Here is a 27,644-nt window from a genome sequence, read left to right as displayed (position 1 = left end):
ATATATATACATACACACACACACATACACACACACACACGAATACACTGAATATGCCTTTACATGACTTAACACTCCGCAGTCAAGTAGTGAAAAAACGCTGATTATAGTGTAGTATGTTCAACAAAACCAGCCTTTATTTTAAATGAATGCACTCACATTAAAATGTGTCCTCCTGGGACACCGCAGTGTAAAACTCACTGATACAGTGATCTCCAGTGTATTTGGTTGCTGTTATCCCACTTGCAAAATGGCGGCATGTAGCCTTCCAGTTTGCGGCTTGACGTCATCGGCCGACCCTACGCGTTGCGTCACAACACGTAACTTCATCAGGAGTAGCCTATTGGATGTCAAGCCCTCTATTTATACTCATTACTAAGATGCTGATAATATACATCTCTGCCGGCGCCATATCTGCATTCTTCACTTTTCCATATCTGTTCAAAGTGCTGAATATTTAAACTTGTCTGAGAGAGTAGAAAAAAGAAAAAAAAAAAAAGGGGGGGGGGGCGTAGAGCTGAAATTACACTCTGCAGAGCGCAGTGAGGCGAGCTCTGACAGCTGATTGGAGGGAAGAGACCCCCTTCCCCTTCATACACCACACAGGAACAGAGCTGAGGCTGTCAATCTGCTGGAGGTCCCTCCCCTGTCGCAATTTTTCTCTTGGTGTCAAAAAAAAAAAAAAAAAGAAGTGATTCATGCTGAGAGCAGAGGAATGAAACAGCACACAAAAATGACACTCTGGATAGAGACAAGTATACACTATGGAGGGATATGCTTTGTTCATATTTCATGTCTGAAGTTCACAACCACTTTAAGCTTTAAAAGTGCTTGTAGACTTTACAATCATGATGTTATCCAGCTATGTGGTAACTTTAGGCCTTAGCCTCCAGCAGCCTATTGCCTGAGATAATGTCAACACAAACAATGTTGTTAAAAGGATAACATTTATTATTTTTTGCTGCAGGAGACATCAAAACATTGCACCATGCAGGTCTCCTGCAGATCTCAGTATATAGTTACTTTGGCTGAAAAAAAAAAAAAAAAGACAAAAGTCCATCCAGTTCAACCGTAACAAAAAAAAAAAAAAGTTATAATCCTATACCCACAGTTGAACCAATTTGCTCCTGCAGGGAAAAAAATCCTTCCCGATTCCTCGAGAGGCAATCGGATATTCCCTGGATCAACTTTACCTATAAATGTTATATCCAGTTATATTCTGTGTATCTAAGAATCCAGGACTTTTTTAAAGCAATCCACTGAGCTGGCCAGAACCAACTCGAGGGACAAGCAAGCAGATATACTGACAGGAAGATTCAATGAACTACGACAGTGCTGTGAAGTTCATTGAGAACTACAAGCCGCCAACAGCCGCTATGGCTGCCAGGACTTGTACTTCCTCATTCACAGAGGAGTGATGGGGCTGAGGCAAGCAGAGCCCCGCTAGCTGTCAAAGCGGGGGATCGGCAGGGAGCGGGGGCCAGTGCTTTCATAATATGTTACACCCTGAATATGGGTGTAACATGTTATTAAAGCTGAACTTATCCTTTAACTTCTAGCGTGTCTCCATGTGATAGGCAAGGAAGATACTATTCATCAATCAGATTAAACCAGTAAAGCCGGCCAAACATGAATCTAAATCTGTCAGGGTCAGCAGCAGCCAACCGAATTTCAATCCATCTACTGTATGGGCACTGTGGATGTACAGAAGTCGATCTACCGTTCACTTCTGTATAAATATCTTGTCGGATGTTCCCAGCTCGATCAGTGCTGCAACGCTGATTAGTGTATACTAGCGGTGAGGAAGTCTCCCCTCTGTCAGAATACAGGGAATGAGCCTGGTAATACAGAACCAATGAAACTGCCAACATCCCTAAATATTGCAACAAAAAGCTTAAAAAAAAAAAAAAAGTATAGGAAAATCCCCATAGGACTTTAACAGCAGAGAAAAAAAAAAAAAATCAAAAAAATGTTAAAAGACCAATTGTCAATTTTTATTTGTTTAGAGATTTTTGGCCAAAAGGCCAGTAAATACTGGAATAGGTTCAACAGCAATAGTATATGCGCCAATAGTTGAAAAATTACAATCAGTATATGTGTCAGTATAACCGTATCCAATATAAGAACAACCCACAAAAAGAAGAAAAACAGGGCCACCATCTGCCTAAGGTTTCCAGAAGTTTGCCAGCAGCGCCCTCACAGTCCGCCACATTGCAACAAGGAACCCATAGAATCACCACAGAAGTATAGTTGTCTAATCAAATTGAAGTGAGATGCCATGCTTGATAATAATGTATTCAAAGATAAAGTCTCAAAGCAACAAAAATGTTCATAGTAGTTCTGTGTAGTTAACACCAGACAACAGGTTTAAGATGTTCAAGCCATATCACATGAATATACAGCCTTGGGGTGTAAAAATGTGGTAATTGCGCCTCTATGGCGTTGCCTTGTGCCCCCTTGCCACAACTACTGTGTGTTGCAGCGTGACGGTCAACGTGCATGTGCCTGTGGAGTGGTGACGTGTGAGGTCATCGTGCACTTTGGGGGCGTGGTGGCGCCTCGCGATCCCACTGTGATGGATATGGTAAAATGCCTATTTCGTTTATGTTTTTTTAAACATATCTACTTTTATATTTCTAAATGCTTTGTATGAATATATATGTGTTGTGTGTATATCTTTTGCCTGCTGGTCTTTGTAGTCCTCAACGCAAAAATGTCTGCTCAGCAACCCCTCCCATCGAGTGAACTTGAGAACAAAGAAAATATTACTTTTCAGGGATAAGACCTAGATCAGACCTAGATAGGAGATCACGCCTATATTCTGAAAGGAGATTGTTTTAGTGTAAAATGACCAAAGACTAATATAATGCTAATTCAGCGCTCACATGACTCTTGCATCATTTTGCATATATAAGCTCACTTTCTCATTATAATAAACTAGACGTTTTCACAGACCGAATATGTGTCAGTTTCTCTAAGTGCGTGCACTACAGAGCTAGCAAGATTAATTAGGACAGGAGCAGATAACCACAGGACACTTAGTCCTCACTAAATCACCACAATGCCCGCTGGGTCTGCGCATTTGGCCAGTGGGCGTGTCTCCCCCCTCAGGGACCACATTGGCCATTCAGAGGGGCACTTCCCTCCATTATATAAGACTAAGATTTATGTGATATGTTTTGAACAACCAATCGATAAGACTCTATATACATTCATGTGATATGGCTTGAACATCTAAACCTATTGTCTGGTATTATCTAAAAAGAACTCCTATGAACATTTCGTTCTATTACTTTTAGATACTATCTTTGAATACATTATTATCAAGCATGGCATCCCACTTCAGACTGTTTAGACAACTATAGTTGTTTTTTTTTCTCCATCTGATGCAGATTGGCCAGACACTTCTGTGGCGATTCTATGGGATTCTTGTAGCAATGTGGCGGACTGTGGGGGCGCTGTTGGAAAACTCCTGGTGACCTTAGGCAGATGGTGGCCCTGTTTTTCCCCTCTTTTTGTGGGTTGTTCTTACTTATATTGGATACGATTAAACTGACACATATACTGATTGTAAGTTTTCAACTACTCGAGCAAATACATATAGGGATCTACTGTTTTTGTAATTTTTTTTTTTCTTAATATATATTTATGTGCGCTCAAACTCTTCATATTGTGTATATTATTGATGTCTTATTGTTGTATCACAGCACCACTATATCTGTTACCCTGAGGAAGGAACTTTGTTCCGAAACATATTGGGAGTTATGGGAAGATCACGCCGCTATCATGCACTCTTGTGAACCAGTATATTTGTAATCTATAAGGGTATATGTTGAAAAATCAGTTCTTTGTATCATATATGCTATTGCTGTTGAACCACTTCCAGTTTTTATTGGCCAAAAATCTCTATACATGAATAAATTGACAATTGGTCTTTTAACATTTTTGTTATTTTTTTTCTCTGCTGTTAAAAGTCCAATGGGGATTTTCCTATACCTTTTAGGCTGTCAGAATACAATAATTCAGTGGGGAGGATTCCACCATCCAAATCGAGTGTGAGTCGAGTAATTTTATCAAAAATGTCTTCCAGGACAGCCCCTTGAGGCGTTGAGCTCCTCGCTCCGGGACAGGAAACACGTAAGCTCAGATTCTTAAAAGGCAGAACTCCAGGCCTCCCTCTTCAGTATTTGTGTTTCCTCCAGAAGGATAGGTTGCACTTTTAAAAACCTGTATAGGAGCCCTACTCTCAAGAGCATTGCTGGTAGTTCCTGTCTAGGTAAGTACCTCCTCCTTGCCAGGCGCGATCTCTCCATCTCAGAGAGGAGTGGGGCTGCGCTCCTGTTGCCCTTCTAGTCCTCAGAGGAGAACCGCCAAGGATGTCCAGTGTCACTGCCAGTAGGGACTGGCAGAAGCAGCTTCCTACCCGCTGGGTGGGCGGCCGCGGCTTCCTGGAGGCGGAGCGTTCCACTCCAAGCTGTTTGAACTGGAAGTTCTGGTCGCAGTGACATCATTGGTGGGCGCCAGGAGACTCATCACTCTGGTCTCCACAAACGGTGCAGGCAACAGTGCTCGGGAGGCTGGTGCAGGATGAAGAGACCCAGCAGAGGCTGTGGCTACTATACCGTGGCATACATCAACAAACGGGGGTAAAAAGTCCTCCTCTCCAAGCAATCGCAGACAGCATACGGTCTTGGGCTGAGCGAAACTTGTGTTCGATATCGGCCATCCATCTGAAAGGAGCGCAGAATTCCCTAGTTGACTTCCCAAGTCAGCATCCAGAACCAGGAAGTGTTTGCGGTCTCAGAACCAGGAAGTGTTTGCGGCCACTATGAAATGGGGCAGGCCGGGGGCTTCCTAAGAAAACAGGAAGGTCAGCCAGTGGTTCTCCCTGAAACCGTGGGACTGGGCCTTGGGAGTAGATGCTCTAGCAAATGTGTGGCAATTCAGTCTCTATTATGCGTTCCCTCCAGTGAGGCTGATCCCAGCAGTCCTGCAAAAATTTGCTGGAAAGGACAAACCTCATTCTGGTGGCTCCGTTTTGGCCGAAGAGACCATGGTTCTCTCTGTTGTGGAGCCTTGCATCAGTTCCTCTGTTCCCTCTCCCAGAGAGGGAGGATCTGGTCTCTCAAGGTCCAGTACTGCACCCTCCAGTAAAGACTTTAAAGTTGGCGGCATGGCTACTGAAGAACAACTCCTGAAAGCTCAGGGATTTTCGGACAGGGTAGTGAGGAATTTGGTGAACTGCCAAAAGCCAATAACCAGAGCCATTTATACTAAGGTCTGGAAAAAAATTCAACTCCTGGTTGTTGGAAAAGGGTCGGAGCCCTCCAGATATCCCGGCGGTCTTAGATTTCTTCCAGGATGGGGCAGATCAGGGCCTTGTGGTTAGTACTTTAAAAGCTGCAGGCCACGTCCCTTAGTGTATTCTTTCAGGTCCCCCTCCAGAAGGATCCCTGTGAAGTGGATTTCTTCAGGGCCCTTTCCAAGTCCAGGCCGGCAGTGGTCAGGTCCTGTCCAGTTGGGATCTGTCTTTAGTCCTTAAAGCTTTGGTCCTTTGCCCCTTTGAACCTCTGGAGAAGTCTTCAATATAGTTTTTAACTCTAAAGACTGTATTTTTGGTAGCAATCACATCGGCCCGTAGGATTAATGAATTTCAGGCGCTTTCTGTCAGAGAGCCCTTTTTATCAGTTTTTGAGGATAGCATTGTTCTCAAAACGGATCCTGGGTTTCTTCCCAAAGTTGCCTCCTCCTTTCATAGGTCCCAAGATATAATTTTGCCAACCTTTTGTTCTGCTCCCGCAAGCAAGAGGAAGAGAGATTAAGTTTGTTAGATGTTAGAAGGAGCCTTTTGACCTATCTTAGTAGGTCCAAGGAATTCACGGGAGCGCAAAAAAAAGTATTAATGCTTCCAAATCCACCATAGCTAGATAGGTTAGGATGGCCATCACAGAATCATATAATTTATTAGAAATTCCGCCCGCGTTAATGCACACTCAACCAGATCCTTGTCAGCATCCTGGGCAGAGAGCTGGTGCCTCGCCAGAACAGATTTGTAAGGTCGACACTTGGTCCAGTTTCTCTACCTTCATGATACATTATCGCCTGGATCTCCTTTCTACTGAGGATCAGGCTTTAGGGCACAAAGTCCTCCAGGCTGTAGCCCAGCCCTAGCGGGTAGGTCCTTGATTATCATCTCAAGGGGCAGTATTGGAAGAAGTTTGAGAAAACCAGAGTTAGACTTACCAGTAACTCATTTTCTATAAGTCTTCCAGGAAAGCCGGGGTTTCCCACCCTAGAATTGTACAGTAAGGTATGTTTATGCATTAGTAATCAGGATGTACCTTTAGGCTGTTCACACATTTGAAGGAGTATTTGCACTTCTTGGACTTCCATTTTCCTTTGCCCCAACCCTTCCTGCCTGGGACATTGGCTGTGTTTGTGGGTGTGTCTGGTCGTTCTGTGTTAGTGCCGCTCTCTATGCTGACAGCATCATCCTGTGTACAGAAAACATTTGTTATGAATATGAACAAAAAAAAAAAAAAAAAAAGCAAAGTTAATTAATGGGACTTTCCAGATCTCTTTAATGGAAAGTATCACTACAATGAGCTAAAATTAACTAGTATAAGCAAAGAATGTTTCTTGAAATAATCTATACTTTTCAATCCCAGATGCACTTACAAAATATTATACTTCTCAACATTTATTGTGTAATAGAACATAAATATCAAGCATGAGCAATGTCCAGGAACTACAACTACCAGCGTGCCCAGCCAGGGATGAGATGTCTGTAAAATCTCTTTTCCACTCTTAAAAAAAAAAAAAAAAAAAACAGCAGATGCAGCAGAACAATCTGAGTAATAAGAAAGCCTCTTACACATACATTAAAGCAGAACTCCCAGAACAAAAGGTTTTAAAGACTAATTATGCAATAGTAATACTATTATGTATACTACATGTAGATGGATGATTTGCATAAAACTCATACTTTGCTACAAGCCGTCACCTACACAGAACGCTTTATTTCTGGGTGTTGCGGAGATGAGAGCAGTGGCTGTGGCAGTGAGGACCTCCAGTCGCATCCCTGCCCCCTTCTCTCTCATCACCCATTCACAGAGTACAAGCCATTTTGTAAATGAAGGAGAGGTGGGACAGCTATGCAACAATCTCTTCAGCTCCATTCACAGAATGCCTTGTATTCTGTAAAAGCGTTAACCACATGGGTCACAGCCCTGGGGATAAAGAAATTATTGAAGCAAAAGCGAATTTTAAAATTCAGAATGAGCAAGGCAGAATATTTAAACACTGGATTTTAACTTGATATCTCTTGTTTTTTTTTATAAACATTTTAAATAGTATCCACCAAACACAGCCTATTCACAGCTTCTCTGCACTTTAACCTCTAGCCGACCGCCCACAGTGCTTGTACTGCAGATGGGCGGCATGTACAGGCAGAGCTGCGTACTGGTACGCAAGGGGGACGCAGCACCACCGCACCCCCCACAACTGGAATGCGGATCCCAGTATTCATGTTGTCATGGAAATTTTGTATTGTTGGTTGAACTTTAAATGTGTCATATATGAGTGTTATTCATATGTCTCTCGTGTGGCTTAATTAAAGCTCTGAAGGCTGCAATTGGGCCATGCGCATTTGCAATGTATGTATTACAGTACTCAGCTCGGTAATGGATGAGATGGCAGATCTGCGCTTATAGACCGGCGTGTATACCACCACGGCATTCGATGCGAATCCCACCGGCAGTAGGCCGCGGGCCTGTATCCACATATCAGCAACATAGTACCACATGGACTTCATATGTCTAGGCGCCAGGCAAAGTGAACTCCGCGTGTAGGCTCATGGATATCTCTACAACCACTACCGACCTGAACTGTAACTGGATGGATGTGTTTTAATGAAGATCGTATCGGGCCCATTCAGATACAGACTGGTGTTTGATCTAGGGAATGCTTGTACAGAGAATTTACATACCACTAGGAGCTAGGACAGGAAGTATGCTCTCCATAGAGAGTTCATGGGAGGAGGGGAGGAAGTCTGCTGACCTCAGAGGGCTCATGGGGGGAGGACCAGTGATAGATAAGAAAGGCTACGCTCCAATCGGAATGTACATCCTGTGTATAGGCACTCCCCATGCATTGTTCTGTGGGAGGGGATTGACCTTATTCATGTGGGGGGCGTGTGTGTACTTGTATATAAAAATCGGAGGCTGGGGTTGGATCCGCCTCTTTGTGAATTCCAACAGCAACCTGAGAGTGTCGCCTGATCATTCCTGGGTAACCAAAACTCTATTTCCCCACATCTCAAGATAGCTAACCCAGTTGGAGAGGCAGGAATCGTGGCGTTTAGCTGTAGTCATGGTAAGCGAGATTCGCACAGCTTTATGGGGGATTTCTACGCATCCAACTGCGAGTACTCACGGTAAGGAGAAATTCGTTCAAAGCGAATTTCCAAGACAATGTGATCCAATGATCACAATGCTAGAAAAGCTGTTATGAATCAATCTGATTCACAACAGTTTTGCTTCTCTTCCTGGGGAGCTGTGATTGGCCCACAGCTCTCACATGGTACATGGGCCAATCACTGCACCCTGTACCATGTGATTAGCTGTAGTCAATCACAGACCACTAGTATTTTGAATGGTCATGAACTTAACCCACTCATGACAGCTCAAAGCAAGCATTGCACTGCAGGAGCTAATCTTTATTGCTCTTGCAAAATAAAATGAAAAAAATATATATATAAATAAAAAAGCCATGATCAACCCCCCTCCATGCTACTACTGAACTACTGAAGTGTGTTTTTTTTAATAAAAAAACAATTGTCAAATAAAAAAATAGGTTTTTTCTCACTATTTTAAGTTTTTTGTTTTTTTTTTTAAAACTGTTTCCAATCGCCTGTGATACAATGTTCGCGGGGCAAAGCGACATATTCTTACATTGCTTTCTATTTCTGGGTGTGAACGTGCATTCGCGCACTCATCCTTGTTCAGGGAGAGGAGAGAGAACACCCCACTGGGTAAAGCACATTACTTACTTACACACACACACACTTAACCCTTTGATCACCCGTCACTCAGCCAGTGCCGTTAGTAGTGTCAGTATGTAGGATTTTTCACTGTTCACTGTATTACTGCCACCAGTGACATCAGATAGTGTCAGGGTCAGTTAGCACCCCTCCCAGACAGGGTCAGCTAGTGATAGATGACCCATACACTATCAAACTAACTCTAAAGGTCGCTGATCACCGCCATTACTAGTATAGGGTTTGTACGGATCAATATATTAATCACGAACAGAACTATACTAGTGCCTCCTTAGTATAGTGTCCCCAACACTACCATTTAGCCCCTCCACTGTTTTTCACGGAAGATTTGTATTGATTGTGGGCAGGGTGGATAAAAATCGATTATGTTTCTTAAAAAAAAATAAAAAATCTGATTTTTTTTTATTTTTAACAAATTTATTTTAATAAAATGCTTTTGCAGTAAAAAAAAAAATGTATCTAAAGATAGTTTTCTATTTCAGATACATTAATCATTTAGTTTGTTCAGCATGAAATGGAGCTTAGTTATGTAGCATGAGGCTGTATATTCTGCAATATTTACATTTTTTGTAAACTCATTCAATGAATCCAAGATCTGAAAGGTAAAATAACATGCACCGTATTGATGCATTCACACACTTTCAGAGTAACCATGAACAAAAAAAACATGATATAAAAGAATTTGAGTGGTTCTCCAGCTATGTGTGATTAACCTATTAACATAAAATCTGTTCTGATATCGCTGTTTTACTAACATGACAACTTATTCTAAAAAGGAAACCTTCATTTGGTTTGCAAATATTAAAGAATCTAACCACCAGCAAGAATGAGTCAGATTCCTTACATGTAAAGGGCACCTGTCATTTTAGATCCGTCATGGCAGTTCCTGTTATCGGGCATCCACTCACCTGCTGCCGACACGTCCCTCACCTTGTTGTGTCACTGCCGCATCACCAGCCGGCCCATTAAAGTGAATGGGACTGTCGGTGAGTCAACAGCACGTCAGAGGAGCAGCCGCTGCCGGACAGAGATGACAGCTGCTCTTTAAAAATGATGATTTAAAATCGAGCCTTTTCACTAGTGATTTAAATCAAATCCACCCTGATTGTGGGTCAAAACAATTTATAAAACACAATACATTGCTGCCCACCCAAATTCAGTTAATGCCAGACAATTTGCACAGTCCCCAATTTAACATTTTTTGGGGCCTAGCCCTAAACATGGTCGTTACAAAAAAAAAAAAATTAACTGTAATCATATTGATCCACAGACCCGATGCATCATATGCCCGTGTTCTCTGCTGTTACATATATGCCCAACTTGGACCAACAACGTACTGGTATGTCATTGGACTTTGAGTAGTCATAACAGGATGATGTCTGTAGCTACAGGCATCATCCAGGTATTTTTTTTTCAGCTGGTGGTCAGCTTTACTGCAAAAGCTGTCCTAGTGGCTAATTAGCCACTGGATCGCTTTTACAAGCATCGGAAAGGGTCATCCCCCGCATTTCGAGGCTTTCTCCGGTTCTCCCGTCCCACTGGGGAACACGAGAATACAGGCAGCAGTTCTACCGGCTGACCACAGAGCTGATTAGAGACCAGCATGGGTCCAATCATCTTCATAGTCTAAGAAACCAGAAGCAACGAGCACTTCATCAGTTCTGTTTCGCCGGATATAAACAGCGCCATTTTTAAATTGGGAAAGCATCTGATCACACCGATCTTGGCGTGATCAGATGCTTTAAGGGCAGAGGAGAGATCTAGAGTCTAATAGACCTCAGATTTTTTTAGAAAAGAATATCCGTCACTGACTACTATCACAGGGGTTATTTACATTCCCTGTGATAACAATAAAAGTGATCAAATAAGAGGGTAGTGTATTCTCTAGGGCCTCTGCTTTAAAAAAAATGTAATGTTTAGGGGTTCAAAGTAATTTTCTAGCAAAAAATTGTCAGAAAAAGCTTGGTGTTCAAGTGTTTAGAGGAGTGGGTGATGTGTGGCATAAGCATCTAATGTTGGCCCTGAAATGCCAGGAGAGTAGAAGTAGCCCCCCAAGTGACCCCCTTTTTGGAAAGCAGAAAATCCAACGTATTTGCTAAGGAGCATGAGTATATTGCATATCTCATTTGTTGCCACAAGTTTTTGGAAAATGAAAAATTTGAAAAAAAGTTTTTTTTTCCTTTCCAAACCTTGTGACAAAAAATATCCGATAGGGAGTGAGGAAGTGACATGAGGAAATATGCCTTTTGCAAGCCTGAAGGTGGTCATTGGATTTTGGGGACATGTATGTGGTAAGACTGCCAAAAAGTCTTTAACATGTGGTATCCCCATACTCGGGAGAAGTAGCAGAATGTATTTGGGAAGTTAATCCACATATACCCATGGCATGTGTGAGCAATGTAACATTTAAGTGACAACTTTGTGTGAAAAAAAAAAAACAATTCTATCATTTTCTAAAAAAAATTGCAAAAAATAAAATCTTCCATGAACTCGTACGTGGGACGAAACTGTTGGGAAATTTGAAAATGACAAAAAGTGACATTCACTAAAATCACATAGTAGAACATTACTGTATCAAACCATTTCACATACATTTTGTCCCGAGTGCTTTGTCCTGTGCCCTGCCTGCATTTTTACTGTTCTTTCTGCCTGGAAACTGAGAAATGTCCATGGCGTCCAAAAAGCGTCCCTTTAGGTCAAAAGCAGTTTTAGACCGGCTAGAGAACAGCGATAGTAAATCAGAACCACTTGCAGAATTGAGTGATAATGATTTGTGGGGAAATTCGTCATCAGACACTGAAAACGATTCTGTGACTTTGCTCAGTGATGTGCGAACTTGGCGCTATATATCAAATTTCAGTGTTTTTTGTTTGATTACATTATTAAATTAAATGTATTATATTATTTTTTATGATTATTAAATTATAATTTATGATTTCGTGTTTCAAATTTTATCCTACCCGGGATGTTTACTGGACTCTTGTTCGGACAGATTTCAGTGAGTTATTCCTAAAAATTACAGGCCTACAATAAAAAAAATACATCTTTCCATGCAAAAAAAATGTACCGCTTTGAGCACAGAAATATGGACATAATCAGACCGCTAGGGAGGTTAATGTAAATCTCATTGAGTGATAAAAATTAACTAAAGGCAAAACTTTTTTTAGATTTGGATAAAGTGATGAGAGGTGAGAACAGACATCTAGTTTTAAATCTGTCTCCTCATTGGGGAGATTCGCTCTCTTTAATTGTTATGCTCACCAATTCCACCAGGAATTAAACTGAGGGTAAATCCTAAATTTGCATTGGCACCACAACAGGAGAGTTGAGGAAATCTTCCAATAGACACACTTGTTCCTGTGACAACTGTACGATGGGAGATCCTCACTTCCTGTTGAGTCTAGAGAACAGGAAGTGAAGGGAAATCTCCCCAGCGAGACACAAATGGCCAAAAAATATCTTGAAGGCAGGATTAACCCTCCACTGCTTCATCCAAAATTAAAGGGCCCTCGAACCCCTCGTGTATTGTATTGTTACTGTATTGTCTCATGTTCTGTCCCCGACTATAATGTACAGCGCTGAGCAAACTTTTTGGCGCTATATAAATACTGTATAATAATAATAATAGTGTATTACGATTCATTAGCAAAAATACCACGTGAGATTCCCAGCATGTTTGGGTACCATGGTAGCACACCCATTTCAATGGGTAGCCTTTAAACACAATGAACTCTAAAGCGCAACCGCGCATGCGCGGTGAGAATGGGAGGACGTCATATCACATCCTCCCAGAACAAGAGAACCACCTTGCGCCCATCATTGAACTATATGGCGGGCGGGAGGTGGTTAAAGCCCCACTTCAGGGAAAAATAAAATATAAATAGTTGGTTGTGCATCAATTATCTTACTCATCAGTCTCAATCCCAGGCACCTCTTTCTAAACCACACTGCAGTGCACACCAGTTTCTGACTCGGCTTCTATGAGACAAGCCAATTTCCTGCCCTTGGGAACAGAGATTTTTCCCTGCTTGTTATCTTCTTGGGCACAGGTCTGTTCTCTTGCCTCTGGAGCCTATTAACGGGGACAGGGTCACTGAAAGTGTTGCCTCCACCAATAGAAGGTCTGCATATCAAGAAGGCAATGATGTGGACATCTGAAGAAGGATCCCAGGAAGTAAAGAAGAGAGAAGGATCATCATGTGATTTTAAAATTTGAGCGTAAAACGAGCATTTTTTTTTCATACCAACAGTTAGATACAAATATTCTGGATTTGGGCTTTATTAAAAGTCCTATAAAGTTTAAAGTGGTGCTTTCCCTCGAAAACATTTAAATCACATTTGCAGGTAGCTCTGCACACAATGCGGTAGCTAATGCAAAATGCGGACTTATGTATATTTACTACTTTTTTTTTTTTTCATTTTCACTTCTGCCTCTCTCAAGGCATTGGTGAAGTAGCCAGGGTTTCCCAGCTGCCTTCTGGGAAGGCTACATCACCAGTGCCTTCCAGGGAAATTTTAAAATTCATCTGCAATATCTCACAATTGTACAAAATGAATGTCATCACTGCCTATGGCAGTGTTTCTCAACCTTCTTTCAGTGAAGGCACCCTTTAAAATTATGGAGAGTCTTGTGGCACCCTTTAAAATTATGGACAGTCTTGTGGCACCCTTTAAAATTATGGACAGTCTTGTGGCACCCTTTAAAATTATGGACAGTCTTGTGGCACCCTTTAAAATTATGGACAGTCTTGTGGCACCCTTTAAAATTATGGACAGTCCCGAGGCACCCTTTAAAATTATGGACAGTCTTGTGGCACCCTTTAAAATGGACAGTCTTGAGGCACTCCATTCTACAATGTGAAAAGCTATTCTAAAAGTTTTATATAAAACCGCAACATCCACACATATAGGACACCCAACGATGGAGGCGATTTATTCTTCCAAAGCAAATACACTTTTGCACACTGGTACTGACTAGTATTCCTATGTTTCTCTTCTCCCTCAGTTTTTCTCCATCACAGAGCTAATGTGACCCCAGCACTGATGGAGAAGGGCAGGGGAGGGTCAAACTAGGATGCTGTGCAGGCAGCCAACATCCTCCTTATCAACTGATGTCATTGGTTGTCAGGATGCCGGCAGATTGAAGGTCGCAATGGTGCACAATGAAAAGTTGTGGTGTTGTGTAACGAAACAGCAGCCTTCTTCCACCTGCTGGCTTGTATACAAGTTTTGGGCAGTTTTTAGACATTTTGCCTAGGCACCCCTGAAGAAACCTCAAGGCACCCTGGTTGAGAAAGGCTGGTCTATGGTACCAAAAAGAGCAACTGGAAGTTTACTTTTTTTTTTTTTTTTTACTTGACACAGGAACAGGAGATGCCCGTTCTGATGACATACATCCAAGAGGACTATCCCTCCTGACAGGGTTCTAAACTACTTCCACTCAAATATACAGTTTATGGGCTATTCAGTTACATCTAACTGCAAAATTCTATAGTTTTCTTCTTGTAAAATGCTTCTGACATCACTGACATTTAAACTGAACCCAAATGCAAAGCAGAAAAGGCCCAACCTACATATTTCTGATGCTGACTCACATCTGTAGGATAAAAGTAGGTCAGACAAGAACAATTTTTTTCCTGCAATTTGACGTTTTCATTTTTTTTGCCTCAACTCAAACTATTGTGTGGTTTCCAGAGAGGCAAATAAAGATCAGGTCTACGCTTTCACATTAAAAAGGGGATTCCCGTTTTCAGCCAGAAAGTGAAAAACCCTTTCATAGCGGTTTCTGCAGCTAGAACTTACTACAGTGCCCCAACCTCCCAAAAAAAGGTGCAGAAGCTATGCTAAAAACCTACAGAAAAACATAGTCATACCGGCCTAAAAGCTTCCTGAGTAAGCAGAAAGGGTGGGCCTTGGATAGGATAACTTTTAAGATACAGACCGAAACAACACTTTATAAAAAGTGGGTATCTCTCAATGAACAGTTGGCATGCACACAAGCATTAAAAACTATATGACACCCCCCCATCCCTACAAACACACACACACACACACACACACACACAGGGGTCTCCAGTCTGCTGTAATGCACTGGTAGATCTTGCATCTCTAAGTGCAAGTCACAAACAAGTCTACAGGGATAACTACTCCAGAAGGGAGAAACTGAGGAGCAAATGACAGGTTCCAGGAAACATCTCTTTTCAGGCTTGAGAACTGTAAAACTGCTGCAAACTTAGAGACCACCTTTAATAAGATTTTTAAATCCTAAAACTTGTAGAAAAGCAGGAAAAACTATACTTACCGGTCCATGGATTCCAACGTTGTCTTGCTTGTAAAGATCTCCGTACACTGCTTGATTAGAGACCCATGCATACAGACAGTCCTGGGGACCTGGCCTATCCCCATGCGTGCACCAGCTCCCAGTAAATGTACATTCACATATGGCGCAGACCCTGACAGTCAACTGGCAGAGACCCTTGTGCCATTTCTATGCATGCACAATATCCCCCAAGATGCCTCCCGGGATGAGTGATGTAGAAATCCCAGGAGTCAGTGCAAGGGACTGTTTATTATTATTATTATACAGTATTTATAAAGCGCCAATAGTTCGCTCAGCGCTGTACATTACAAAGGGGGACAGAACATGTGACAGAACAATACCAATACAATGCAAAACATGAGGGGATCGAGGGCCCTGCTCTTTCCAGCTTACAATCTAGGACATACATAAATGCCACAAGGAATCCAAGTGTGGCATTCTTGCAAATTTGCAAGGTTCAGCAGGTATGTCACCCTCGTCCACTTATTTATTTATTTTTTTGCAACTGTGTAATGGGGGATTGGGGGGGGGGGGGTTTGATGGCAGGACAGAGCAACATTACATGAATAGAAATAGGAGGATATATCTACAGTGGAGACAAAGAATCATAAAATCAAAGAGGTTCTACCCCTTACACTCTATCGCCTGCGGCTGCAGGGGACGCACCTCTGGCGGCTGCAGGGGACGCACCTCTGGCGGCTGCAGGGGACGCACCTCTGGCGGCTGCAGGGGACGCACCTCTGGCGGCTGCAGGGGACGCACCTCTGGCGGCTGCAGGGGACGCACCTCTGGCGGCTGCAGGGGACGCACCTCTGGCGGCTGCAGGGGACGCACCTCTGGCGGCTGCAGGGGACGCACCTCTGGCGGCTGCAGGGGACGCACCTCTGGCGGCTGCAGGGGACGCACCTCTGGCGGCTGCAGGGGACTGCCACTGCTGTTGCATAACCAAAACTCCAGCAGCAGGCTTGAGACTCATCTGGGAAATCATCCAGTGTGAAAGATATGAAAAAACATTTAGCGATTTTTACCCGTCAACACCTATTCACAGCTGGAGCAGTATTGGTAGATCCATAGACTGCACATTTGCCCTAGGTTCACACTTTGCAAATTTCATTGCGTTTTCACGTTTGCAGAAACGCATTACAGTTCATTTAACATGATTTGCTATTGATCTAGGTCACATCTGTCCGTTTTGAGCTGGTGTGGATTTTTGAAAGGGTCAGGGACATTTTTCCCACAGCAGCTTGTGTATTGCATATAACAGACTTCAATGGAACCGCATCAAAAACGCTAGTATTGCATTTTTGATACATTTTGTGTGTTGTGTGACTAAGCTGGTATGACCGTCGTGTCCTTAACAACTGAGGAGCTATCACCTGACCCTTTCGGGTCTGATATGGATTTTAAGAGGAACCCCACACCAAAATAAAATGGAAAAAAAAAACAAAAAAAAAAAAATTGGTGTGGGGTCCCCCCAAAAGTCATACTAGACCCTTATCCAAGAACATAGCCTGGCAGGTCCCTTCCTCCTAACCATGCCAGGCTATGGCCTCAACATGTGGGGGGGGACTTTGGTGCAGGACGGGCTCAATGACCCCCTTGAAGGCACGATCAAGAGCTGTCAGACGGGATGGAGCCTTCGTCAGGAGCACCCCATAGTCATTCACATGGGGGGAGGTTGGTGGGGGTAGGCTTCTGGGGTCCCCCTTCCAGATTCCGATAAGTCACCCTCCACAGACGCCCATAGCCATAGGGTTGCGGGAAAGAGGCCCTTGTCTTCATCAACATGGGGCCAAGGTGCTTTGGAAAGGGTGGGTGAAGTCCCCCTGCCCCAAAGCACCCACCCGCTCATCCCCACTTTCCTGACTGGACTGCATGATAGGATTAGGGCCCAATATAAACCTTTGGGGGGAGGAACCCAATCCCACTTTTTTTTTATTTTGACACGTTTCCCCCTCAAAATCAATACCAGAGCCAAAGGGCCTGGTATGGATTTGGGGGGGGAAGCCGGCGTGTTTTTTCCCGATTGTTTAAATGCTGGCAATAGGTGTGTTTATATTCAGCTGTCAGCGGGAAACCTGTTGACAGCTGATGACTCATCGGTTGTTAAGGACGCGGTGGCAGTCTGATCCTTAACGACCATGTTGTTTGCTGGCTGTTAAGGACGCCGGCAGCTAAACCATGAAAAGAAAAAGTAGTGGTGCACCAAAATGAAAATTCTGGTGACAAAACCGAAAAATTCAAATGCACTTGGACGAAAACCGAAACGTGCAGTTTTTAAAAATGAATTTTTTTGGGAGGGAAAAAAATACACTTTGATTAAAAAAAATATGTACCCCCATTTTTTTGTAAAATATGAAAGAGGATGTTACAGTGAGTAAATAGATACCCAACATGTCATGCTTTAAAATTGTGCACGCTCGTGGAATGGCGTGAAACTGCGGTACTTAAAAATCTCCATGGGTGATACTTTAAAAATGTCTACAGGTTAGTAGTGTAAAGTTACAGCGGAGGTCTAGTGTTTGAATTATTGCTCCTGCTCTGATGTTCGTGGCGATACCTCACATGTGTGGTTTGAACAACACTGAACAATGTAAAGCATTAGAGCAAAAAAAGCACTGATCTAGTGCATTCAAAATAAAAATAATTTAAAACATTTTTTTTTAAATGGCCAGAACCGGAAGGGACATCACTCCGGTCCTCCAAGGGCATAGAGAGGAGTGGAGGCCATCTTTCCTTCACTCAACTCTATGCCCAGTGCTGGGATCGTTCGATGGTTTCTCAGGTAAGGGTGAGAACTACCGAGTGGTGGCCGGTGGCGAGGGGCAGCAGCGACAGAGTTTTTTCGGCACCTGTATCAGTGCTTTTTTTTCCATATCGGCCAAAAACATTTTGGTCACCAAATTTTGGAGCATCCCTAAAAGAAAGAATTAAAAAAAAAAACCCACATACGCACATCAAAAATGGCTGTGAGAAAAAAAAACAAACAAAAAAAACTGCATAATGCACCCAGAAAATGCATCAACCGCAATCTGCATAGATGTGAACCTAGCCTCAGACTGAAAGAACGACTGGCTGGCTCAGGCTTCCACTTAAAATAACCTCACTACCAGGGGCAGACTGACAACCCATGGGGCCCCCGGGCAATAGGAGATCATGGGGCCCGTGTCCTTGCCCAAACTCAAAAAAGCCTATGAAAAAGGTACCAGGGGCATCTCATGGGGCCCCCTACTGACCCCGGGCCCTCGGGCAGTGCCTGAGTTTCCAAATGGTCAGTCCGCCCCTGTTCACTACTGATTCCCACAGGATCCACATTCACAGTGGATTCTTTGACTTTCCCACCATCAGAATACACAAATACATGCTGCCTGCAGTGCTGAAGAGTGGAAATTTTCCGACGGTTGAACCAAAGTTGATTAGTAGATCGACTTCTGTTCAATCACAGTGGCCACACACGGACTGAAATTTCAATCCACGTATGACCAGCTTAAAGTGAATAGGCAGATTAAAAAGAATAAAAAAAAAAAAAAAAAATACAGTTGCATGATAACTAATTAGCAGTGCAGGTAAAAAGTTAACTGCTACAAAAGAGGATGAAAATCCACAATATACCAGCCGTGCCAAACTATGAAAAGACTGCCAGAGGGCAAATATGTCAGAGTTTGTTTAAGTAAACGAGATAATTAGAACAAGGCCTGTCATCTGTTACATCCTCTGATCTCAACTACACCATGCTCTGACTAGGAAGAAACCACATTCTTCTTGGAGTTACCTACCAACTAACACGATGGAATGCCACCATTCCATGGAGGGATTTGCTTTTCTTTTATACATACTCAGACATTAATCAAGGAAAAAGGCTATAAATCAGGTTGACATTTATTGTAATTGAGGGCATCTTATTTAAAAAATATATATATATATTTGCCACACATTTTTTGCATTTATGCCCCTAGAATCCTGGGCAACCAACTGAACCCGGGACAGATGTGGACCCCTGCCTGTGTTATCGGGACAGATGCGGACCCCTGCCTGTGTTATCGGGACAGATGCGGACCCCTGCCTGTGTTATCGGGACAGATGCGGACCCCTGCCTGTGTTATCGGGACAGATGCGGACCCCTGCCTGTGTTATCGGGACAGATGCGGACCCCTGCCTGTGTTATCGGGACAGATGCGGACCCCTGCCTGTGTTATCGGGACAGATGCGGACCCCTGCCTGTGTTATCGGGACAGATGCGGACCCCTGCCTGTGTTATCGGGACAGATGCGGACCCCTGCCTGTGTTATCGGGACAGATGCGGACCCCTGCCTGTGTTATCGGGACAGATGCGGACCCCTGCCTGTGTTATCGGGACAGATGCGGACCCCTGCCTGTGTTATCGGGACAGATGCGGACCCCTGCCTGTGTTATCGGGACAGATGCGGACCCCTGCCTGTGTTATCGGGACAGATGCGGACCCCTGCCTGTGTTATCGGGACAGATGCGGACCCCTGCCTGTGTTATCGGGACAGATGCGGACCCCTGCCTGTGTTATCGGGACAGATGCGGACCCCTGCCTGTGTTATCGGGACAGATGCGGACCCCTGCCTGTGTTATCGGGACAGATGCGGACCCCTGCCTGTGTTATCGGGACAGATGCGGACCCATGCCTGTGTTATCGGGACAGATGTGGACCCATGCCTGTGTTATCGGGACAGATGTGGACCCATGCCTGTGTTATCGGGACAGATGTGGACCCATGCCTGTGTTATCGGGACAGATGTGGACCCATGCCTGTGTTATCGGGACAGATGTGGACCCATGCCTGTGTTATCGGGACAGATGTGGACCCATGCTTGTGTTATCGGGACAGATGTGGACCCATGCTTGTGTTATCGATCTAATCTACAACTAAGTGGTCAAGGACAAGTTTTACCTGTTGCGATGTTATATATATATATATATATATATATATATATATATATATATATATATATGTGCCACCAGTGGCTTAGTGGTTTGAATCTTGGCCAGGGCATGATTCTGTATGGTGCTTGTATGCGATTCCTCTAGTTGTTCCCGAAATGCTGGCAGGATAATTAGCTACCACCTAAACTGGCCCTAGTACAACTTGGCTACATACCTGTGGTATCACAAAAGAGGTGGGCTGTGGAAAGACCCGGAATCCTAGCTCAAAACAATAGCACAGAAATTTGTAAAAGGCTCTTAAGCATATTGGATATGGTGCCCAGAGAGCAATGACAGATCATCTAAAGCTGGTCATATACAGCGGGTAAAGTAAGAATTGAACAAGTCACCATGTTTCTGGGTAAATATTTCTAAAAAGGTGCTACTGACATGAAAGTTTCAGCACATGTTGGTAACAACCCATGCAATCCATACATACAAAGAAACCAAAACAAATATATTCATTACGTTATGTGTAAAAAAATGGAATGACACAGATAAAAAGTATTGAACACTTGAAGAAATGGAGGTGCAAAACGTCATGGAAAGTCAAGAAACCCATTGAAATCTTTCAGCAATTAGTAAAGCAATCATGCCCCTTGTCAGTGCAAATTCATATCGGCTGGTTCAGTCTCAACTGATGGCCTATAAAAAGGTGTTTCATTACCAAGGTGTCACACAAAAAACATCTCATGATGGGTAAAAGCAAAGCGCTCTCTCAAGACCTTCACAACCTTATTGTTGCAAAACATAATGATGGCATTGGTTAAAGAGGGATTTCTAAACTTCTGAATGTTCCAGTGAGCACAGTTGGGGCAATAATCCGGAAGTGGAAAGAACATCATTTCACTATAAACCAGCCATGACCAGGTACTGCTCGCAAAATTTCTGACAGAGGAGTGAAAAGAATGATCAGAAGAGCTGTCCAAGAGCCAAGGACCACTTGTGGAGAGCTTCTGAAAGACCTGGAATTAGCAGGTACAATGGTTTCAAAGAAAACAATAAGTAATGCACTCAGTCACCATGGCCTGTATGCACGCTCACCACGCAAGACTTCATTGCTGAAGAAACAGCATGTTGAAGCTCATTTAAAGTTTGCTGAACAACATTTAGACAAACCTGTGAAATACTGGAAGAATATAGTCTCGTCAGATGAGACCGAAATTGAACTCTTAGATGCCAGAATACACACCACGTTTGGAGGTCAAATGGCACTGCACATCACCCCAAAAACACCACACCAATAGTGAAGTTTGGAGGTGGGAACATCATGGTGTGGGGCTGTTTTCCGGCATACAGTACTGGCAAACTTCATATAATTGAAGGAAAGAGGAATGGGAAAATGTACCGAGACATTCGTGGTAAAAATCTGCTGCCATCTACCAGGATGATGAAGATGAACGGAGGTGGACGTTTCAGCAAAACAATGGTCCCAAACACAAAGCCAAGGAAACTTTCCATTGGTTTCAAAGAAAGAAAATAGAATGGTTCATAGAAGAGGCCCACAGAACATCCAAGATTTGAAGACTAGCTAACTGTGTGGAAGAATGGGCCAAAATCAAACCTGAGCAATACATGCAACTAGATTCTCCACACAGGAGGTGTCTAGAAGCTGTCATTACCATCAAAGAATTTTGTACCAAATAATTTTCAGTTACCGTGTTCAATACTTTTTCCCTGAGTCATTCCATTTTATTACACTTACATTTCTGAACTTCCTTGTTTTGGTTTCTTTGTATGTATGTATGTATGTATGTATTGCATGGGTTGTTACCGACATGTGATGAAAATTGTCATGTCGATAGCGCCTTTGGAAATATACGTATCGAGAAAAATGGTGACGTGTTCAATACTTATTTTACCCGCTGTAGATTTTGTTTGCCAAGCATAACCACAAGCCTACAGGGCACTTATACTCCCTTCCTGCCCAGGCCATCTTCCAGCGCTGTCACACTTTGAATGACAATTGCGCAGTCATGCAACACTGTACCTATATGAAATTTTTATCATTTTTTGTGACAGATAGAGCTTTCTTTTGGTGGTATTTAATCACCTCGGGGTTTTTTATTTTTTCTTAAACAAACCAAAACCCACTGAAAATTAGGGAAAAAAAATTTTTTTTCTTAGATTTTGTTATAAAATTTTGTAAATAAGCAATTTTTCTCCTACACTGCGCTAATGAGGCTGCAGTGATGGGCACTGACTGGAGGCACTGATTGGCATTGATAGGTGGCACTGATATGTGCCATTGATGTGGCACTGATAGCTGGCACTGATGGACACTGACAGGTGGCACTGCTAAGGCTACACTGATCATCAGTGCTCTGATGATCAGTGTAGATGTCCCCTCCGCGGAATGCCGATTACCGTCTCTCCTCTCGAGCTGTCAGCGTCCCTAACATATGTCAAACAGTAATGAGAATTATGGGGTCACCCACCCTCATGAGGCTCCTGTACCATACACATCAGACAGCAATAAGAATGATGTGATTTGGTCACCCACTCTCATAGAGCCCCCTTATTACGGGCATAATTCAGTAGTGATGGGGTTTGCCCCCCCCCCCCCCCCCCCCCCCCATGGGATCCCTGTGCTACAGTCATCAGTAATAAGGGAATGATGGATCTCCCTCCCTCTATAGTACAGGCACCACTCAGTAAAAAGGGAGTAATAAGGCTCCCCCCCCCCCCCACGTAATATAATAATGGAGTGATTGGGTCCCCATCCCCATGGGGCCTCTGTACTACAGACATCACATAGTAATAGTGTGTGATGGGGTCACCCTCCCCGATAGGACTCCCTTACTACAGAAAACGCACAGTAATAAGAGAACGATAGAAGCACCCTCTCCCTATACTATAAACATCACTCAGAAATAAGTGATGGGGTCCCCCTCCCGCATAGAGCCATATATTGTAATAAAGGGGTGGTGGGGTCCTCTCCCCCCTGGGGCCCCTGTAGTACAGACAACACACAGTAATAAGGGGGGTAAAAGGGTCCCCTCCCCCCTGGGGCCCCTATAGTACCGATACGTTACATAGTTAGCCTTGTTGAAAAAAAAAAGAAAGACACAAGTCTACCTAGTTCAACCAATAGAGGAGAAAAAAATAAAGACGATAGTAATAGGGGGGGGTGACAGGGTCGCCTCTCCCCTGGAGCCCCTGTACTACAGACATCACACAGTAATAGGGGGTGAGGGGTCCCCTCCTCCCTGCAGTACAGACATCACACAGTAATAAAAGGGTGATGGGGTCACCTCTCCCTGGAGTACAGATATCACACAGTAATAGGAGGGTGATGGAGTCGCCTCTTCCCTGGAGTACAGATATCACACAGTAATAGGGGGGTGATGGGGCTCCCTCTCCCCTGGGGTCCCTGTAGTACAGACATCACACAGTAATAGGGGGTGATGGGATCCCCTCTAGTACAGACATCCATACAGTAATAGGAGGGTGACAGGAGTCGCCTCTCCCCTGGAGTACAGATATCACACAGTAATAGGAGGGTGATGGGGTCCCTTCTCCCCTGGAGTACAGATATCACACAGTAATAGGGGGGTGATGGAGTCGCCTCTCCCCTGGAGTACAGATATCACACAGTAATAGGAGGGTGATGGGGTCCCCTCTCCCCTGGAGTACAGATATCACACAGTAATAGGGGGGTGATGGAGTCGCCTCTCCCCTGGAGTACAGATATCACACAGTAATAGGGGGGTGATGGAGTCGCCTCTCCCCTGGAGTACAGATATCACACAGTAATAGGAGGGTGATGGAGTCGCCTCTCCCCTGGAGTACAGATATCACACAGTAATAGGAGGGTGATGGGGTCCCCTCTCCCCTGGAGTACAGATATCACACAGTAATAGGGGGGTGATGGGGTCCCCTCTCCCCTGGAGTACAGAGATTACACAGTAAAAGGGGGGTGATGGGGTCCCCTCTCCCCTGGGGCCCCTGTAATACAGATTTCACACAGTAATAGCGGGATGATGGGGTCCCCTCCCCCCTGCAGTACTGATATCACACAGTAATAAAGGAGAAGATAGGGTCCCCTCCACCATGGGGCCCTGTACACTACACCCAATAACACAGTGATGGGGTCCCCTCCCCCATGGGGCCCTGTACCAAATAACAACAGAGTGAAGGGGTCCCCTCCCCCATGGGGCCCTGTACCCAATAACAACAGTGATGGGGTCCCCTCCCCCATGGGGCTCTGTACCCAATAACAGAGTGATGGGGTCCCCTCCCCCATGGGGCTCTGTACCCAATAACAACAGAGTGATGGGGTCCCCTCCCCCATGGGGCTCTGTACCCAATAACAACAGAGTGATGGGGTCCCCTCCCCCATGGGGCTCTGTACCCAATAACAACAGAGTGATGGGTTCCCCTCCCCCATGGGGCCCTGTACCCAATAACAACAGAGTGATGGGGTCCCCTCCCCCATGGGGCCCTGTACCCAATAACAACAGAGTGATGGGGTCCCCTCCCCCATGGGGCCCTGTACCCAATAACAACAGAGTGATGGGGTCCCCTCCCCCATGGGGCCCTGTACCCAATAACAACAGAGTGATGGGGTCCCCTCCCCCATGGGGCTCTGTACCCAATAACAACAGAGTGATGGGGTCCCCTCCCCCATGGGGCCTTGTACCCAATAACAACAGAGTGATGGGGTCCCCTCCCCCATGGGGCCCTGTACCCAATAACAACAGAGTGATGGGGTCCCCTCCCCCATGGGGCCTTGTACCCAATAACAACAAAGTGATGGGGTCCCCTCCCCCATGGGGCCCTGTACCCAATAACAACAGAGCGATGGGGTCCCCTCCCCCATGGGGCCCTATACGCAATAACAACAGAGTGATGGGGGCCCCTCCCCCATGGGGCCCTGTACCCAATAACAACAGAGCGATGGGGTCCCCTCCCCCATGGGGCCCTGTACCCAATAACAACAGAGCGATGGGGTCCCCTCCCCCATGGGGCCCTATACGCAATAACAACAGAGTGATGGGGGCCCCTCCCCCATGGGGCCCTGTACAATACACCCAATAACAGCAGAGTGATGGGGTTCCCTCCCCCTGTGGTCACTGTAGTACAGACATCAGACAGTAATAAGAGGATAGGGTCCCCTCCCCCATGGGGCACTGTACTCACACAATAACAAAGTGATAAGGTCCCCTCCCCCATGGGGCCCTATACTCATACAATAACAGAGTGATAAGGTCCCCTCCCCCCTGGGGCCCTATACTCATACAATAACAGAGTGATAAGGTCCCCTCCCCCCTGGGGCCCTATACTCATACAATAACAGAGTGATAAGGTCCCCTCCCCCCTGGGGCCCCTGTAAGGCCATAGCTCACGAATAAGGGGGCGATGGGGTCCCCTCCCCTCTATACTGTAATAATAAAATGCTGCTGATCTACCCCACAGGTACAGCCCTCTGGCAGACCACGCTGGTACTTGTGGGCCCCAGGCCGGCGGAGGACTGAGGGCCCCAGGCTGTGAGTGGCTCAGGATGCGCTGAGAGAACACACACAGCCCGCATCTCCTCAGTAATACAGGCCCCTGGTTATGTCAGACTTTCCCTCCCCCGCCTCTCTCACGTTCTCGTCCCCGGACAGCTCCGGATTGCTGTTCTCGTCGCTGCTCAGCTTCTGCTTCTTGGCCGGCATTTCGTTTCCCGCCGCGCGACCGGAAGCCTCAGACATCTTCCACCGCCTCACCCTGACGTCACTACTGTGCGCCGACCAGGGCACGTGACGCCGCCAAGACTGCAAGCCGCGCATGCGGAGAGAGATTGGATGAGGGATTGGTGCTGAGGAGATGAAGATTTACCTGATGTCTCTTACACAATGTGGTGCCTGAATTAGAGAGAACCCGTCACCATTTATATCGATAAAGATGGCACTACACCATTCCTTTCAATAACAATATCACCAGACTATATAAATGGCAAGGTCACCAGACCATTCATATCAATAGAAAAGTCAAGACAGCATTGTCATAAATATAGATGTAACCAGACCATTGCTATCAATAACCATCAATGACAAGGTCTCAATAACTAGACCATTCATATCAATAAAGATGTCTCCACAACATTCACATCAATAAAGATGTCTCTACACCATTCACATCGATAAAGATGTCACCAGACCATTCACATCGATAAAGAGGTCACCAGACCATTCACATCGATAAAGATGGCACCTCAACATTCATATCGATAAAGATGTCTCCACAACATTCATATCGATAAAGAAGTCTTCACAACATTCATATCGATAAAGATGTCTCCACAACATTCATATTGATAAAGATGTCTCCACAACATTCATATCAAAAGATGTCTCCACAACGTTCATATCAATAAAGATGTCATCACAACGTTCATATCAATAAAGATGTCACCAGACCGTTCATATCGATAAAGATGTCTCTACACCATTCATATCGATAAAGATGTCACCAGACCATTCACATCGATAAAGATGTCACCAAACCATTCATATCGATAAAGATATCACCACAACATTCATATCGATAAAGATGTTTCCACAACATTCACATCGATAAAGATGTCACCACAACATTCATATCGATAAAGATGTCATCACAACATTCATATCGATAAAGATGTCACCAGACCATTCCTATCGATAAAGATGTCACCAGACCATTCCTATCGATAAAGATGTCACCAGACCATTCATATCGATAAAGATGTCTCCACAACATTCATAACTATAAAGATGTCACCAGACCATTCATATCAATAAAGACGTCACCACAACATTTATATCCATCTAATGGTCTTTAGCGGGTGCTGCTGCTCCCCCCCCCCCCCCCGCCAGTGTAAGTGGTGACAGGAGTGGGCAGGGATTGCTTCAACGTATTTTTCTGTCTCCACCCCCCACTCAGTCCGCTGGCTCTGCAGGGAGAGAGAGGCAGGGGAGCACCTTGTGCCAATGTCAGAGACTGCCACGCCTCCTCCTTCTAGATACTGGAACCCTCTGGCCTGAGGCTCAAAAATTTATACCACTGGGCCCATCCAAGCCAAGAAGACCTTCTAAGCTCTCTGACTGTAAGTGATGCAGGAGCTTCTTAGCCAATTGTAAAGTCAGAGGGAACGCAAAGTGATCTAGAACCCCTCTAAAAGACTGACTTACGATACCTTAGGTGAACGTTCACAGAAGTAATCCTCACCTCTCGAAGAATTTATGAAACACTGGTCCTCACCCCCTGGCACATCTAGGTGAGGCATCCCAATACCGGTGACTTGTCAACAATACAACCTCATTTCTTCAGATAAATGGTGGGAGGTCAGAT

At 44.5% G+C, this 27,644-nt stretch overlaps 1 protein-coding gene across 1 annotated transcript in view; it reads right to left on the bottom strand.

The window, feature by feature from the left end:
- The window catches only part of EED (embryonic ectoderm development), a 65,770-nt gene extending 39,718 nt beyond the window's left edge, over nt 1–26,052 (bottom strand). The window contains exons 1-2 of the mRNA XM_089662417.1: nt 25,919–26,052; nt 6,342–6,494 (exon numbers count right to left, since the gene is read on the bottom strand). Coding sequence (XP_089518543.1) covers nt 6,342–6,494; nt 25,919–26,023 — 258 coding nt within the window. The 5' untranslated portion in view covers nt 26,024–26,052. The remainder of the gene's footprint in view (nt 1–6,341; nt 6,495–25,918) is intronic.
- Nucleotides 26,053–27,644: the final 1,592 nt, after the last annotated feature.

Source organism: Staurois parvus, unplaced genomic scaffold (genome assembly GCF_062004578.1).
Source record: "Staurois parvus isolate SC_StPar_1 unplaced genomic scaffold, SC_StPar_1.0 ptg001468l, whole genome shotgun sequence".
In the NCBI taxonomy this organism is placed as follows: Eukaryota; Metazoa; Chordata; class Amphibia; order Anura; family Ranidae; genus Staurois; species Staurois parvus.
Note: the sequence above shows the minus strand (reverse complement) of the source record. Positions and strands in the feature narration are given on the sequence as shown.